The sequence below is a fragment of the Mercurialis annua genome, linkage group LG6, assembly GCF_937616625.2.
Source record: "Mercurialis annua linkage group LG6, ddMerAnnu1.2, whole genome shotgun sequence".
Taxonomy (NCBI): Eukaryota; Viridiplantae; Streptophyta; class Magnoliopsida; order Malpighiales; family Euphorbiaceae; genus Mercurialis; species Mercurialis annua.
In genome coordinates, this window is record NC_065575.1 from 43,757,074 (window position 1) to 43,776,019 (window position 18,946).

The following is an 18,946-nucleotide window of genomic DNA, read 5'->3' on the forward strand; positions in this document are numbered from 1 at the left end:
TATCTAAAAATTAACCGGTCTTACAAATTGCAACAAATTGATAATTTGTGTTAGATATTGACAAAATTTATAGTTCTTCTGATAATTGTGAAATACTTAGAAAATTAAATTTAAAAAATGTTATTATTAGTTAAAAAAAAAAGCAAGACTTTTATATATTTTTATAAATATTTCGCTATCTATACAAGAATTGGCTTATAGTAGTACGAAATAGATTCATAATGCACATAATACAAACAAAACCCTTCCTTAATTAAGCTTCCGATATAATTAAAGTCAAATACCATTGACTCCGTGTACAACGCCGAACATGTCCGGCCATACTTCCATCACCTGAAGTCTCTCCACGTGGCAACCCCACCACCTGCTTCTCAAAGTCCGTGCCGGTGCAAAAATTATTTTAATCATATATCATTATCATAATCTAAACTTAACTTAATTTACCCATCAACTAAGATTTTAACAATGAATAAAGGATCAGCTTAGTCCTTAAATTTATTACTTATAGCCAGACAATTCACCTTCAATTATTTTAGTCAATTAAAAATATTATTCTTAATTATAAAATCAATTAAGGATAATATTTTTATTTTAGCTCAATTAAAAATAATATTAAATAATTTCGGTCTCTAAACTTGTTCATATTGTCCTCAGTTGATTTATAAAAAAAAAATATTGTTTTTGATTGATCAAAATGTCTAATATTAAATAATTTGACCAGTATTACTAGTTGAGGATAAAATATAATAGGCTTAATCTCACATAAAAAATCTCGAATTTTTAGTTCTTTTTTCAGTTTTTACTCTAATCCACACTTTTAGTTTTCAATTGTATCCAATTTTGTAAATTATTGCACTTATTTTGCATTTAAAAATTCAAAATGAGTGATTATTTTAAATTTTTTCAATGAAAAAAAGGTCAATTTAATAATTATGATTACAATAAGTGATAGATGAGGATTTGAGAACAATTGGCGATTTTAAAAAATTAGGATAAAATTGAAAATGAATAAAAAGCCGAAATTTTTAGTACTTTAGCCAAATGTCAAATTTAGAATTATAGATGTCAATTTCTTAAAATAAAAAGAAAAAAAGACCACGTAAGCAACTATATTTAAAGTTAGTTGAGAAATGAGAGACGGCCATTACCTGAACTAGTTTAAATAGTTTCTTCCTTATCTTCCTTCTTCCTCCTCCTCCTCTTCTTCTTCTCTGGTACAGAATCAGGCCACAAAAATGGGAAATTGTCAAGCAATTGACGCAGCAGCTTTAGTTATACAGCATCCGAACGGTAAAATCGAGAGATTTTACTGGCAAATTTTAGCCAGCGAGGTTATGAGATTAAACCCTGGCCATTACGTCTCTCTGATCATTCCATTGCCGGATTCTGGAGAAGATAATAATAATAGCAGTGAACCAAACAAGAAGACTGTTCAGTTTACTCGAGTCAAGCTTCTTAGACCTACTGATACTCTTAATCTCGGTCACGCTTATCGCCTCGTTACTACTCAAGGTGAGCTAATTATCACTGATTATATTTATTTCTTATTTTGAAATTTGAAATTTTTCTATTGATTTGTGTTTATAGCCGTTGATTTTGTGTGTCCGGTTTTTGTAGAAGTTATGAAGGTTTTACGAGCAAAGAAATATGCGAAAATGAAGAAGCAGCGGGATAAATCTCAGAATCCGGCATCAGAGAAGCAGAGTTCAGATTGTGAGACCGTAAATAGACTGGAGATCGACGAAGATAACACCGAGAAAGATAATCAGGTATATTTTGAGTAATAATCATGAAAATTTTGTTGAAGATGATGAAAAAAATAGTAGAATAAGATCGTGATTAAAATGAAATTTCATGTAAAGGTCGTGATTTTTTTTATGCAATTAATCCTATAAGATTTAAGAGGGAATATTTTGAAGAACTATAGCAACCGTACAAATTTAATTAGTATTCATAAGTACTACTACATTGTTAATCCAGAAAAATTGACATTTGTGGATAATGATCAACAATATTTTCAGGCGACACGACACGAAAGACATCGGCCAAGGCAACCGTCGTCTACACTAAGGTCGAAATCATGGCGCCCTAAATTGCAGAGTATTTCCGAATTTACAAGCTGATGAAGCGTTTTTCCGATATGCATAGTTATTTTCAAATTCCGCCATTTATAGAAGCTGGTCGAATACGGCTTTGCAGCTTCACGACATTGAAGGAATGATCGAGCTATCGGACGTTCAAAATCATTGTCAAAAAAAGTAATCTGTATAGCAACAAAAAGAGAAATGGATCGAAAAAACTTGTTTTACAGTTTTTTTTTCCTTCCATTTCTGCTCTGATATTCATGAAGTTGATGAATTAGTTAGGTTAGAGTTCCAAATTTAACAATCCTGATCAACATAATTTTGAGCCCATAACAAGGATTCTCCGGGTAATTTCTTATCCTTGAGGTTAATCAACATATATCAGTAAATGGCTCCATCAATAATGTCCAGGTCCTCCATACTTGTTGTGCAAGAAATCACTAAATATCTGTTTCCAATACAATATAAATTATATAATATCTAGCTATTTAGCATCAAATTAAGGAACTGGTAAAAGCAATTCAAAACACACAGCTAGCTAGTATATAGATTGCCACAAAAAGTTAAAATCGAATTGATTGAAGTTGTCTCAAGAACATTATTGTCAGGTTAGATATTTCTTTTTAGGTCAATTATTAACTGTTATCAGGTCGAGCAAAGCATGGCTCCCATGCAATAAGGAAAAGAAGGTTGACCATTCTCTACAGTAAGAAATCATAATTGAATGAATAGCTTATAATATTCATCAGCTAGTAAGCTATGAAGCACCGACATGGGTACGAAAACAGATACGGGTACGGACACAGCGGATAACATATTTAAAAATAAAGAAACAGACACGGCGGATATACGGAAAATTAACATTATATTTGCATAAGAAGTTTAATTCATTAACATTAACTGTAGTTATAAGTTTTAAACACTTGAACACTCCCAGCATGTTTCCTCCTATTGACTGTAAAAATTATTGGAACACTTATTTTGCCGCGTCCCCCATTGCATACGGCATCTATAACAAGTGTCGGTGATTCATAGGTAGAAAGAACTATTGAAGCTAGGATCTTGGCTTCAGTAGCTGATTATTATCATCACAGGCTTCCCAGCCAATAAACGTAGCAAGTGATTACGAATTGATACTGATTGGCATTGCCATCTTGTTTCCAAGACTGATTTACAAGCCTGTACGTTGAACCACAAAGGCAAAGCATATGTTTTCCGATAAAGGGAAATTCAGTCCTAGATTTAGCTGCCGATGAATGTTTTATGGAATAGGGCTGTAATCTAGTTGAATCAAGTACAAACCCTGCCAAAATGATTGAGATTCCAGCTTGACTCGACTCAGTTATATGTAACAGATATTTAAAAACTAAATTTGATATAATAATTAAAGTATTATTGTAAATATATGTAATTATAAAGAATAACAAAGTAAATTAATTAAAGCTCAATTAAACTCGTGAGTCTATCGAGCCAAGTATTTTAACAGCTCAAGTGGCTTTAACTCGAGTATTTTTTGAGTCAATCACGAGTAGCTCTTTCTTGGCTGTAATCCCAGACCGTCAACCTCTTCCTTATTAATTTATTTTTCAAATAGTTTTCTGGTCTAAACATGAAGATAAAAAGGTTGCAGGCTGCAACATGAAACTAAATAGTGTTTTTGTTTAACAAGCTTATTATAATATATAACGCCTCACCCAATCATCACAACTAAATTTGCTTGATCGCTCAAACATTTAATCGTTAAATCAGACAAGTGAACGTGATCCTACGGGTGTAATCCAAACACATTTCAAGAATTAGTAAAGCCGAAACCAGGACCACAAGTAACATCAAAATGAGAATAAAATTGACCATAAAACATGATGAAACAACTTGCAGTTAGGCCCATTAACTGCAATTAGCTGTGGGATGTAGGAAATGTTAGCAAACATTCCCAATGCATGAATTACTTTCAATTGTGAGAATGTTCACCTTAAATGTTTGTCTATGGTTCTGTGGACATTTATAGGGTATGCTATTGAATGAAGATGAATTTAAGACTAAACGAATGTCTTTCTGCTTCCATGTTAGAATGTTGGAAATAAATGAGTTGGTTGAAGTTTCAAGTCTGAAACATAAATTACACATACACAGGACATCCAATTTGGGGTGTAAATGGGCTTAGCCGAGCCCGAGTTATGCCAAGCTTGAACTCGAGCTCGAGTGTGTCATACAAGCTAGAGCTCAAACTTGAACGCGCTTAAATTCTCAAGCTCGAATTCAAACTCGAACGACACTCGAGATCGAACTCGGCTCGAGTTCAACAAAGAATAAAAATAACCATTACAAAATTATCATATTTATGCAATTATTTGTTTTTAAACTGTAGAATATGAAATTCAACAAATTCAATTGATATACGAGTGATTATTACACACAACGGTTGTGGCACGTCATTTATACAATAAACCAATGAGATATTTGTGATAATAGACTATTAATGTTTGTTTAATTTTTATCATCAAAATTTTCTACCATTGAAAATGTATCATTACTCATTAGTTTGTTGCACAAATGACGTGTCACAACCATTACCTTAATTAGTTATTTTTGATTCACACCTAAATTTTAAAGATATAAATTATCAATATAGCTTGAAATTTTTATTTTGAGGATGTAAGAAGCTCATCTAGACTTGCGAGTGACAAGAGTCTCTTTATTGATACTCGAGCTCATTCCTCCCCAATTCTTGTGTATTTTAAACCATATCTAAGTCTATAACTATCACATTCTTGATGAAAAAATGTGTCCACCAAATTGTAAGCAAAACAATTTACTTGGTGATGCCAATATAAGTTTCTGATACTCAATTAACTTCAATGAAATTGCATATAGCTTCATTCACTTGCACATTTTCTCAAACACGATACGCAAATTATAACATAAAATGACTACCAAAAACAAAACATTTACCTCAGAGGAAAAATCGACTACTCTAACAAGATCATCGCCTGATGGATCCTTATCTTTAGACAATTTTTTTAAAATTCCAGCCATATGTCTCCTGAAATAACCACAAAACCAATCGCAAAGAGTCATAAACAAAAACTACATAATGGACGACAAGTTACAGACGGAAAACTTACTGATTATGCAAATTCGGGGATTGGAGCGGGATAATCGTAATTCTGAAGAGAAGGGTTTTGCAGAGATTATTGAGAAGGGTTGCGTATAATAAGAGAGGTGGGGACTGATGTTTTGGCGGGAGGGAGAGGAAGAGGGGAACTGCAGAGAAGAAGAACCATTTTGTAAGTTCTCCTCTTTTAAAAAATGGCCAAATATCGTAAAAAGGGCAAACCTTTCACAAAAGTTTCACAACAGTCCTGATCTATCAATTTTGTCGATTTTGGCCAAAAACTGATTATTTGGTTTCACAAAAATCCTAACCTTTTAATTTTGTCGATTTTGGCCAAAAATGGATTATTTGATTTCACAAAAATCCAGACCTTTCAATATACTAGTTTTGCAGTACGTGCTACGCACGTGTCTCGTAACGTGACTCGTCAATTAGTGTATTAATTAAATTCATCATAGTCATATCAATATATTTTGTTTTAACATTAATTAACGTCAATAATATTTATCTATAATTTATTATATTTATTATAATTTTTATAAGTTTTTCAATATATTTTAACAATTCTATAATTGATTTATATACGCAAAATAAATTATTTTCATGTGACTATTAATCTAGTAAACTTATGTGGAATTTTCAAAGTTGAATTTGTTATAGTTAGTGGTTGATTTGTTTTTTTTTTGTTATAGTTAGTGGTTGATTTGTTTTTTTTTGTTATAATTAGTGATTGATTTGTTTTTTTTATATACATAAATTTACTATACAAACCAGCCATGAGCCAACTAATGAAAATTAATATCTTTCAATTATAAATAAATTCGTTTATAATTTTCAATACATGGCAGAAAGAATAAAAACACATCTAATTGTAAAATTACTGTAATTGAGTTAAAATTAGTTTTATTTTTTTAGATGGAATATAGATTTATTAAAATATTTATTGATAATTCATATATAATGTCTAAGTGTATGTGTGGAGTGCACTTTTTTGGTTAAATTGATTTGCTTGCTATTTGTCAAGCAAAAATTTCCAAGGATTAAGTTTTAGTTTAAATGATATCTAACATTTAGAGATTTAGCATGATATCTAACACTATAATGCCGTAAATCAAACTAAAAAATCTTCTGTCTCTAATATCTTTAGACTTTAATGCATTAGGGACTATTTTCAAAATTAATATGGTTCGGATACATTAACTGTATTCTAAATTCATTGTAAATACTAATATTATGAGTAGTTTAACTATAGAAGGAATTTAATATTTGGAGTAATTTAACTATAGAAGGAATTTAATATTTGGAGTAATTTAACTATAGAAGGAATTTAACTTTAGTTAAAATTCTAAATAAGTTAGGAGTAGTTAATATTGATATTTTATTATTATAATTAATCAATTACTATAAAACCTTCATTTAAGTGATAAATCAGTTATAAATTATAAAAGATTATTAGGTAAATGTGTCTGTCCCCCCACCATCGGTGCTTTTATATATAGTATAGATGTGCATGCCACGTAGGTGACACGTAGGCAAAATAGAAATCAAATTGAGAGTTGACCACAATTGAAACCAAATAATATGTTTTTGGCCAAAATCGACAAAATTGAAAGGTCGGGACTTTTGTCAAACTTTTGTGAAAGGTTTGGCCTTTTTTACGACATTTGGCTTTAAAAAAATTGAATAGACTGGCAAATTTGTGAATAATACACCATTTTTTAATTTCTTTTGTAAAAGATACTTCGATTTTAAAACTTTTTTTTTCTTTACCCGTAAGTTTTAATATGTTATTAAATTTTGTTTCTAAAAACTGTTTGAAATCGGCAGCAAAAGTGATTGCAGTTACATTTTAAAAAAATTATGTGAAACCGTTTGATACAATTTGAAATTGAAACTCTTTTACAAAGTGTATTTTCAAGAATGGCTACAAATTATGTTTAAAAATCATTCTTTTTTTTTTCTAAAAAACAAAAACAATATACGTTGAAATGGGATTTAAAGTAAAACACCAAAACACAAAAATAAAAACATAAATTCTTACGCATTGAGATAGACCTTTCCAGTTATAATTTTAAGGTTTAATTTTGTAAATATGTATATCTCCATGTACTTCTTTAAATATCATTATAGAACAGATATGTCTACGGGTTGGGTTCAAGCTGGCCTGTCAAGCTTTACTATTTTTTATAAAAGTTTAAGTCCGGGTCGAATTTGACCCGAGCTTCATATGTACTATCCAACCCAGACTTTTACCCTTTATATTTGCAAGCTTAGAACATGCTGTTTTAGATTTATCTAGAAAATTGTATAAAAATAAAAAATAAAAAATAAAACTCATCTATATATAGAGCATTGTTTTTCGAATTTAAACTGAGAGTTAGAAAAAAAAATTATTGTTTACATCTAGCCTAAGGCAATTTGCGAATCAGACTGTGCATTTTATTGCACAATAGGAGTATTCTTTTTATTTTTTTGAATTTTTTATAAATATAATTGTTTTCGATTTAAATTAATAAAATCGCTTGATTTGATTCTCAAAACAAAAAGTCCAGCCTAAGATGGACGGACCTGGAGCAGTCGGGTACCTATGGCCGAAAAGAGGTCTTTTACAGACTATTACTTTGAGAGAGCGGACTGTGAAGAAACAAATGTTTTTGTAATAGAGACACAAAGCCCAAAGCTAAACACAGGCCTAGCCCATCCTATATATAGCCTGTATAAGACAGATCAAGCCCAAAGAAACTGGTCTTTCCCATTTCTGATGTAGTTAGACCATCTCTAAGGGGAGTCATCAAAATGGGAATTGATGACTCCCCATCTCCAAAGGAGTCACCAAAATGCATTTTAATGACTCCCTCACACTCTCTTTTATCAAAAATGTTGAAGGAATTTTTCCTTCACCATTTCACTTTTTAAATATAACAATATGATTAATTTACATTTTAATACATATAATTTGTTTGTATTTGTATTTAATTAATTACTTACTTTTTAAATAATTTAACGAGACAATGATATAAAAATATTACATGAATAATTTTATAAAACAATAACATAAAAATCTTACATGAATAATTTTACGAGACATAAAAAATATTATATAATTAATTTTACGAGACAATAATATAAAAACATTACATAGATAATTTTACGATATAATAACCTAAAAACGAAACATACTATTTGTCTCATGCACCTATTTACTTACAATATCTTCATTCGATGCTCCACTAGGATTCATTGCTTCGATTTGTCTCATGCACCCATTTAATTTTCGGATTGCCTACTCTATAGTACGAACACGAACACCCACCGATCTAACGTTGCGTTCCTCCCAATTTTCATTTTTATCTTTGTTATACGCTTCCTCAACTCGATTCCAAAATGAAGTTGAACTTTGTTGCGCACCTCTAATAGAATCTCGAGAAATCTCCATATAGACTTCACATAATCGTATATCTTCATGCACACCGTAACCGGACGTTCGAATAGACATTTTTGTAATGAAAGTAAGGCTATTAAAAAATGTGAAGGTGATATTATTGATTGAAAATAAGATAGATTTTTTTTGTGGGTTGGAGACTATAAAATCTTCTTCAATAAATAGAACAAAGTATGGATAAAGTAAAAATTAAAAAAGATAATTGTAAAAATTTATTACCATTGGATGGATATCGTAATAATATCAATCGTTAGATGGGATTTACCCTTATCTTCTTTATGGATAAAGTAAAAATAAAATAAAAATAATTGTAAAGATTTAATACCATTGGATGGATTTCGTAAATAAATTGATCGTTGGATAGATTTCACCCTTATCTTCATATGGATAAAGTAATCATAAAAAAAATTGTACTTTTCATTGAATGGATTTACTTTGTCATTATGAGAATTGATTTATGTTTTCGTTAATTTTAGTTTTTATGTTGTGTTAATTTAAATAAATTAATGTAATGTTTATTTTAGTGTTTTTATTGTGTTAATTTAAATAAATTAATGTAATGTTCATTTTAAATAATTTTAATATAAATTAAATTTTATAAGATATTCATAATTAAAAAAATTAATAGTAATTTATTTTTTTAAATATAAATAATACTATAATTCGGATGAATATGAGCATAAATAAGTTTGTGGATGTAATTGGTAAAAAGTGTATAAAATGTTAAGAATTAAAAATGATTATTTTATTAAAAAGTAAAAAAAATATGTTTTTTGGTGAAGAATTTGGTGATGACCATTGGACTAAATTTGGTGAAAATTCACCAAATTGAAAAATGGTGAGGGAAAAATGGTGACTCCCCTTGGAGATGCCCTTATAAGATCAAATTAATTTAAGCCGTTCATTTTACAATGAACGGTGTATATTATGAATATGACCCCCTCAAATTCGCAATGAATTTAAGGAAATTCCAGTCCCTAAAAGAATGGAGATATTGTGTATTATGATCCTGAAATCAGTGATAAACTTATATTACAAAAACTTAATTTTGTTGTACATCTAATATAACGCCTAATTATTTTTAAAATTTAAATTTTACATATTTTATCGATCATAATTAAATTGTTTGATTTTTATAATTATTATCCAATTTAAAAGTCTTTTTTTATAATTGTAATCAAAATTTTAAATTTCATCTTTTAAATCTAAATCTTTGCGTTTTTTTATCAATTGCCCAAACGTTTATATTAACTCTTTTTAAAAGTTAGACAAAAAAAGTTAAAATTTGGTCGTTATCGATAAAAAAAATTGTTTAAATTTAATAAATAAAATCAATATTTTGGTCACATTGCAAAAAGAACTTTCGAATTAGATATAATTATAAAAATTCAAAAATTTGATCGTTTACATAATAGTTTGGCCTTTATATAATCATATAATCAGTGAAAAATCCAAAATTAAGATAATAATTATGAAACATATTAGATTTTATTTTTGATAATTGAGAAGGAGGACGTTTGTGGGAGGAATCGAACCCACGACCTAACAGTTTGTTGTCAACGCTTATGAGTTTTTGGATAATTAATTCATGGATTATTGTATATTATTTGTATTTTATTTTGGTTACTGTCAAATTGTTTCATTTTAATAATAAACTATAATATAATTTTAACAAAAATGATTTTTAATTACTGAAAAAGCGTTGAATGGATTTTTAATTGATTATACGTGTACATAAAATATAAGGTACATAATTTAACATAAATAATTAAAAAATCAATTGACACATACACATAATTGGCCGGAGCTCACTTGAAACCTTGATAGTTAATATCACTAAAATCGTAGCTCAATAACCAAATTAAAATAAATTAAAGTACGATCACCAATTTGAAATAAGTGTAAAATGCAGTAACTTTTAGAATCAATTATCCATCTATTTCCTTAAGATGCTAATTGAATCAGTTACTAGTTACGACTTCCAAATCATGTCAATAAAGAAATTAAAAAAAGATAACAAAGTTAGCTGCAAAATTCTATAGAGCTTTAAGGACGCAAAGATCTGTCTTTGCACGTGGAATACATTTTTAACCTTTAATAGATCTTATTTCAGAATATATTCCTAAAGTTATATATGTATACTCTATTTGCCTTTAATTAATAAATCTGGTTATATTGATTCAAGTGAATGTTATAAAATAAAAATTTATACAAATATCGTTCGTTGTCTAGAGTTATTATCTCGACTAATGTTATCCAAAAAGTAATTTCTTTAAAAAAGTTATTTCATATTAGGATTTGAACTCGAGAACTATGATTAACGAGAAAAAAGATATTTTCAGTCCATTTCAATCTCCGGCATTAATGTTATAAAAAAATGGATATTAAATGTAATTTTTTCAAAAAAAATACATATTTTTGTATTTTTAGATTTTTCTTTAATTTTCCAATATCTTTTTGCTTAATTGATAAATAGTTTATGATATTGATGTTGTTTTTCATTTTTGAAATCAGATCCAAATATCAAAACGTTGTTTTGTATTATGATATATAAGAAAACAAAAATAGTAAATATAAGTCATTTTATGTACTTAAAAATTGGATTAAAAATTGCAATAATTTGATGAGATTTAATTTAAAAGTGAGAAAGGTGGAGAGGTCATTATCTTCACTAGTTCAAGTTATGAATATGCAGGGAGGAGGAAATTTCTGTATGTTTTTAAATTTGTCTGTTGTCGTCAAGTTGGAAAATAATTTCAATTTTGATGTGGATTACACTATATATACAGATTTTTCTTGCTTTATGTTTTATTTTGTTCTATAATTGCACGTGCATGATCATTAACCCAATTAGTTAATTAATTAGTGGCAAATCACAATCACTTCATAAATAATGTGAAAATTATTAAGCTCCATGACTTTGCTGTGAATCAAAATGCTAGTTCACTCCCTCAAAAAAAAAATGCTAGTTCACTCACAGTTTAATCGGTGGATAAAGTTTAGATAACAAAAATTTAAGCTCATTAATCTCCTTATCAAAGTTTTATAATATTATCAAAAAAAATCTCTAAAAGAAACTAATTTGTCATAAAATAACTTTAAAAACTTTTATATCTTACTTTAATTAAAAACTTTTATATCTCTAAATATATATATATATATATATATATTTGAATATAATGAACTAAACATATATAAAATTAATGAACTAAACATATATATTTTTTCTAAAGAAGAGGAAGAATAATTTTTTTATTTAAGATATTTTTATCAATTTAATCATAGTTTGTGAATTCATAATTTCATTTTCTCTGATAAAATTAATAAGGATTTAGTAAATTGATCTTGTAAAATATATATATATATATGTATATATATGTGTGTGTGTGTGTGTAAAACATAAATTAAACAGTAAATAGACATTTGCATGAGTTGCTTTTTGGATTATTTAACCAATTTATAAAGTGTATGCATCTACATCTTAATTTTCTTATTTGAATGTATTGGGTGGTTGAACATGTAGATATACATATACACTTATAATATATACACACACATATATTTATATATATATATATATATATTATATAAATAGGGAGGTCCATGCACTATGGCAAAGTTGATGCATAAAAAAAACATCGAACGCTCCCTCGAGAGTAGTCAGTCCCATGCTCTACCTTTCACCAATATTCTTTTCTTTTAATTGCATCCAAAGAAGAGCTAGGGTTTTAAATATATGACTTGGAAACCCGATTTACTCTTTTTGCTCAACACATAATTTATAATGCTTTCACATTCTAATTACTTCACTTATTTGATAATAATGACAATATAATGTTTACATAGGAGGCATTTTAGGTCAAACGATATGTTGGTCCAATTTTAAATAAAATATTTTTTAGTATCTTTAAATTTAAAATAACTATGAATTGTATCATATTTTCATATGATTAATTATGTTAGACGAGGATTATATGATTAATTCTCTTTTGATTAAGAATTTAATTGTTTCAAATTTACTTTGAAAGGTTAAATAATTTTTTTTAAAACATTTAAAAGGTTGAAATGAGTCTTTTACTAGAGAATCTCACATCAATTTCTTCATTTTTAAAAACAAAAACCGCTCACATTAGCGAAAGGGCCAAAGTTTCCGACTAGGGGGTGACTCAACCGCCAGGCCATCATTCCGATAAATATTTACTGGAAGAGAGAGACGGCTGCCCACCTTCACCCTCTAGATCCGCCATCGTGTTTGATTCTTTAAAAAATTAAAATAATGAGCTTAAAAAATAAATAATTTCCTTCATATTGATATTTGTTTTCTCAAGAATCACTAAGAAAATAGGGATGTGCTTATCTCTTCCATATGAAATATTCATTCTCCTTTTTATCTTTAGGAGTTAACTTTTCATTCTTTTGAGTATCCAACTGAAATTTAATGGAATATAGTTAATAAAATAAATAGTATATATTAGAAAATAATATTTTTAATAAATGTATTCATTTTTTTATCAATGTTTTTTTTTTTTTAAAAAAAATCTTACCTTTTCATATAATTAATTATATAATTGTATTTTGCTTAAAGATGATTCAGTTAATTTTATATATTAATAAAACAAATTGAATTGATTTTCATTTTAATTCTCACACTAACAAAAAAATAATCATTTTTGTTCTTATTAATTTGCATTATCATTTTTGTTTCGGACATTGAACCATATACATTTCTATATCTAATCAAAAACTAAAGTAAAAAACTATTACAATTTTATGTATTTGTCATTTTGTTTAAATCACACATTAGCTAATAATCAAATCTGTACTTATATATACAGTCTTTAAAATTTAAAGTTAGAGTTTTACCTCCTGCAACAAATCTATCCGCTTCGAAAAAATTTATTTAAATGTTAAAAAATTAAAGTGTTATTTTATAGTTAGAATTCTTCCATTACATCTCATGTACTTATATATATCAAAATTAATACACTATAGCTAATAATACACTCTAACAATACACACATAATTTGTGATAATAACATTTTGTTTGGATGAACATCTGCCTAGGTGTCCAAAATCTGAAGATTAACTATTGAAGAGACAAAATGTAAATTTTTCAGGGTATAATGTGGTAATGCTATCAAGATTTTTTTTTCTTTAATTTTGGGCCTTTTGTAAGCTTTTGATTCCTAAAGTATGTAAATGACACATAAGATGGTGACATTTGAGTAGCCTATGGACTTAAATTGAAAGTAGTGCTGTCTTGCATTCAGCATAAAATCACAAAAACTATATATTATAAAAATTTATTCTTCAATATTGTGAGCATCATTCCATCTTTTGAACCTTTCAAACCCCTTTTACAAAAACCCCACAATTCAGTTTTTTTTTTAGTTTTACAACTAAAAATCATCTTTAAAAGCTGAATTTTTAGGGGTCCTCCATTTTTTGCTATGCCCACCTACCTAATAAAGTTTATCAAATTTCCAAGAAAAATTAACAAAAATCTCCTCTTTTTTATTTACTCTAAAGAAAAATAAAATTCAGTTGGCAAAGAGCATCAAGATTCTGCTCCCTACAATCCCACCTTTAAATTTTGGATAGGGATAAAGAAATTTTGGCTTTTAGGTTATAAAACTTAGGATACCTCACTTTAAAGACTTGTTTGGCATCAAAGAAAAGAAAAGAAAGGAAAAAGAAAAGGAAAAGTATGTGTGCACAACGGGGAATAAGTGTGATTAGATAAGAGAATGTAGAAGAGGTATATATTGGGACCTGCATGCACTTCTCAATATCTTTCTCTTCTGAATAAAGTTTCCTTTAGCAGTTTGGGGACTATTATGGATATTTAGTTAATTCACTGCATAGAAACACTCAATTTAGTGCCTGTATATTTTGTGTCGGTATATTTTGATTCTCTAAGGACATCTCTAAAGAAAATCACCTAATTTCCTTTACCATTTCTCAATTTGGTGAATTTTCACTAAATTCACTTCAATGGGAGTCATCAATTTTTTTACCAAAATATATATATTTTTACTTTTTAATATTTTAATCATTTTAATTTTTTTATATTTTATACACTTCTGACCAATTACACCCACAAATTTATTTATATTCATATTCGTCCAAATTCTATATATAGTATTGTTCATATTTTAAAAAATAAAACGTTATTAACTTTTTAATTATAAAATCTTTTATTATTTAAAAAAATAATTATGTTATATTTTTATTTAATTTTCTCGTAAAATTATTTATATAAGGGTTTTTATGTTATTATTTCGTAAAAATATTCATGTAACATTTCTATACTATTGTCTCGTTAAATTATTTAGTTATTATCTTTATATTGAATTTAATATTTTTTATTATACAAAATAAATAATTTATATAGTTTGATATTATTACGTGTAAAACTAGTCTATAATTATTTGATAATTAAATAATTAATTAAATACAACCAAAAACTATCAATATCAAATTATAAATTAACTTTATTATTATACTCAAAAAGTGAAATGGTGAAGGAAAGAATCTTTCACCATTTCTGATGAGAGAGGGGATGTGGGAGTCATCAATTTCCATTTCAATGATTCCCCGGGAGATGGCCTAATCCCTAATTTTTACTTTTCTATAATCACTCAAAAATATCTTATCTTTCAAATTCTATTTATTTACACCTCAAATTTTCATAGACATTATTTTAACCCAGTTTTAATAAGTACATTTCAATTATAGCCAATTATTTATTTAAAAAAAAATCTATGATACAACCTTCTCTTTTTTAAAGTTAAATATACTTATCAAAATAAAAAATATTTGACCAAAAAAGAAAAAATTGAAAAAGTTTGGTCTTTTTTGTAAAAATTATGTAGTTGGCTATAATTAAAATACATTTATTAAAATTAGACAAGATTTGATGTTTTTTAAAAATTACAATATAAACAAAAAATATCAAAAATATGAGATATATTTTTAAGTGTTTAGGCCTTTTATTTTTATGTGCATGTGAAGTTAAGGGTTGGTACAATTTATTTCTTCAATCTTCAATCTTCACTTTTTTTTTTAAATGGAATGCTTTCATATTGGAAACTCATTTTCAGTGTCGTGAAATTAATTCGTAGTCAAGATGGATGTATAAAAATATGAGAAAGATTTTATTAGAGGGATCCATTAAAGAAAAAGAGAACTAAATAATTAATTTTTGTAATAGAAAAAAAAACTAATTTTACTATTATTTTGGATAAATTTTTCAACTTTAATATCGTATTATTTGATAAATTAGTGAGCTACAAAGTTTAAAGTTTGTTTCTTTACTATAGAATCAAGTCAATTTTTAAAATGATTGATTTTTAGTCATGTAAATAAATTTTCAAACTAATGAAAATTTAGTTATTTTGCTGATCAATACCTTCTAAAAAGTATCAAAATAAAATAAATCAAGTACTTAAGGTCAAAGAATATAAAGAGAATGCTGTAAAAGTACAAGTACTAAATTAGTATTTTTAGCTCTGGTATCCTGTGAACATTTTCCTTGGCATTTTTATTAATCTTCTTTTAATTTAATTTGAGACTAGTTAAACACAGTCTATATTTTTTTATTCGACCATATTATTATACTTTTAAATTTGAACAGCACATTATTATTAAATTATGTCTATGGACCGACACTCTATTATATGTACATGTTTTTTTTTTATTATAGTAAAATTAAAAACATTATTCTAATTTTTTAATTTGAACAATTTTTTTACCATTTTTTTTTTTTTACCAAAGATAGAATTCATTGATGAAGAGTAAATTACATTGGAAAGTCATATAACAAAGTTAATATATGATCTTTCAATTTTGATCTAAAATACTAACAAACAACCCAAGATACAAGCAAAAAATAAATCGAAATTAAACAAATCTAAACATCGATTCCGCATAAAAGGACCGAACAAGAACTTAAGAGTGAAGTTCCGTTGGAGCGGGTCTTCGATTTGTCCTTCCGATCTGACCGGCAAACCGCTTGATCCGTTGAAGCTAAGTATTTCCGATCCTCATCTTCAATGAAGTTCTAAAAAGTTAGAACAATACCCATCCAAAAATTTTAGATCTACAAAAAATTGACTATGAAGCTTGAACAATCACTTGAGATTCTTGATAGATCTAAAAACACACACCATAAAAACATAAAAACATAAACTTTCAAGCAAAAAAACACTAAAATCCATACCGAAAAAGCTATTAAACGGGTAAATTTATTGAAATAAGGCTTAAGTTTATAAAAGATTAAACTTTTATGGGCGGAGAGGAGGCGATTTCCGATTGAGATCGGAAAATCACCTCCTCCCACCCTTTAAGAGATGAAGTAGAGAGGAAGTTGTTTAGAGAGAAGGGAGAGAAATTTTTTTTTAGAGAGAGAGTTAACAATTTTTTTACCATTAACCCTAGCTGTGTAATATGTATATCCACTTTTTCTGATTATATCAAATTAATCAAAAAAAAACCTCAATCCACCTTTTTGCACTGACTGATTTGCATCCCGCGTGGCAACTTATAATCAAAACTGGTCCTACTTAACAAATAAAATGATATTACATCAAATTATAAAGATAATTATCATCTTTGCATATTCTTATTTATCAATCATTATCTTTTAATTTCACAAATCTAAAATTTAGGTCATTGTATCATCATAGTAACACACACAATCTTAAATTAAGGGTGAGGTTTTGGATTTATGTTTGTCATATTCTTTGTCAAGCATGTATAATTTGATTAACCTATGATTTGTTTTTGTTCAATTGCCTCACCACTCGACGGGTTTGGGCTAAATAATGATATAATTAGGGGTACCACCTGTTAATCACCAAACCAGAATCTTATAATTAGGTTGATTATAAACTTTTCAGTGGGGAAGATTAGTTATTTTTAATTGGGTGTGTTGTCCAAAACTTCATGGATCCCACTTGCTTATCTAATGAGAAAATACCACATCCCATTAATAAGTTAATAATCTTTTAATCATACTAAAATTAAAGGATTCAAGAAGATATTAAGTAGCAAGTGGTTTCCGACACAGTTGGGCAAATGGGAGCCACTCACAATATTATAGGAAACGAACTAAAAGGTCTTGTTAATATATACTACTCCCTCCGTCCCGTTTAAGAAGGAACAAATGATTTTTTCACATAGATTAAAAAAATATTAACTATTATAGTATTTTTTTTAAAGTTAATTACATATAAAATCACCACCTTTACACTAAATTACAAAAATAACACGATTTTTAAAATGTGGCAATTTAGGGTACCACTTTTTATTTATTTTTAAAAAAACATGGGTACATTTTTAGTGGCGTTTTTGCTGACGTGACATGACACGTGGCATTCCCGTTGGGTGTCCAAATCAACAAAGTTTTATCTAAAAACGTGCCCATATTATTTTTGAAAAGAAATGACAGGTGATGCTCTGAATTGATACGTTTTGAAAGTCGTGTTATTTTTGAGAATTCGTATAAAGGTGGTGATTTTATACGTAATTAATCTTTTTTTTATTTTATCCCTATTTATGATAGTGTTGTATTTTTTGTATATACTAATAGTCATTAATTATGAAAAGAGAATAAGGGGTAAAAAGGAAAATTTATATAAATTGGCACATAAAACAAGATATGGCCTTTTTAAGTGGAACAAATAAAAATGAGATATGTTCCTTTTTAAATGGGACGGAAGGAGTATATAGAAACGAATTGAATAATTGATTCTCGGGATATCTAAATTATTATTTTATTTCATTTTAGTGATCAAACTTTAGTTTCTTTCATTTTGGTTAATAAGTGATAACTTGTGAATTGAGGGTGCGTCTCCGGTCCGGTGATGTCTTCGAGATTGTACCTGAAAGGCACAACGCAACTGTAAGAAGAGTGCCGGAAGGGGATTCCGGCAGACCTCTCCGACGATCAAGTCAGTAGGAGTTTTAGTGAGAGAAAGAATAAGAAGTGAAAAGGAGTTAAGAGTTGTGAGAGAAGGAGAATTAACCTCTTTACCTACTTTTTTCTTAGTCTTTTATACTATACCTTTGTTTTTCCTTGTCTGGGCCGACAAGTTCTGATTTCATTCTCTTTATCTGTGCAGATATTGTTGGGGATGTCAGAGTACTTTTTGACAGATAACTGTCTTTGTAATCAGTGTGGGTTTACTCGGTTTGGCCGAGATGATCTTTTGAAGAGTCATGTTCGGTTACTCGACATGGTGTTGTGATGGACCTTGCTCAGTTGCCCGAGATGATGTTGTGATGGACCTTGCTCGGTTGCCC

At 28.1% G+C, this 18,946-nt stretch overlaps 1 protein-coding gene and 1 long non-coding RNA gene across 2 annotated transcripts; one reads left to right on the top strand and one right to left on the bottom strand.

Annotated features, from left to right (window-relative positions):
• The first annotated feature begins 1,142 nt into the window (after window positions 1-1,142).
• On the top strand, window positions 1,143-2,310 carry LOC126686463 (uncharacterized). The gene is made up of 3 exons (XM_050380519.2): window positions 1,143-1,512; window positions 1,618-1,769; window positions 2,022-2,310. The coding sequence occupies exons 1-3, from the start codon at window positions 1,236-1,238 to the stop codon at window positions 2,121-2,123; spliced, it is 531 nt and encodes a 176-aa protein (XP_050236476.1). The 5' UTR covers window positions 1,143-1,235; the 3' UTR covers window positions 2,124-2,310.
• Window positions 2,311-2,804: 494 nt separating this feature from the next.
• On the bottom strand, window positions 2,805-8,768 carry LOC126686466 (uncharacterized). Its single transcript, XR_007643968.2, has 3 exons — window positions 8,408-8,768; window positions 5,210-5,348; window positions 2,805-5,127 (listed from the first exon to the last, which is right to left on the bottom strand). It is a non-coding gene; the product is annotated as an uncharacterized LOC126686466 (long non-coding RNA).
• Window positions 8,769-18,946: the final 10,178 nt, after the last annotated feature.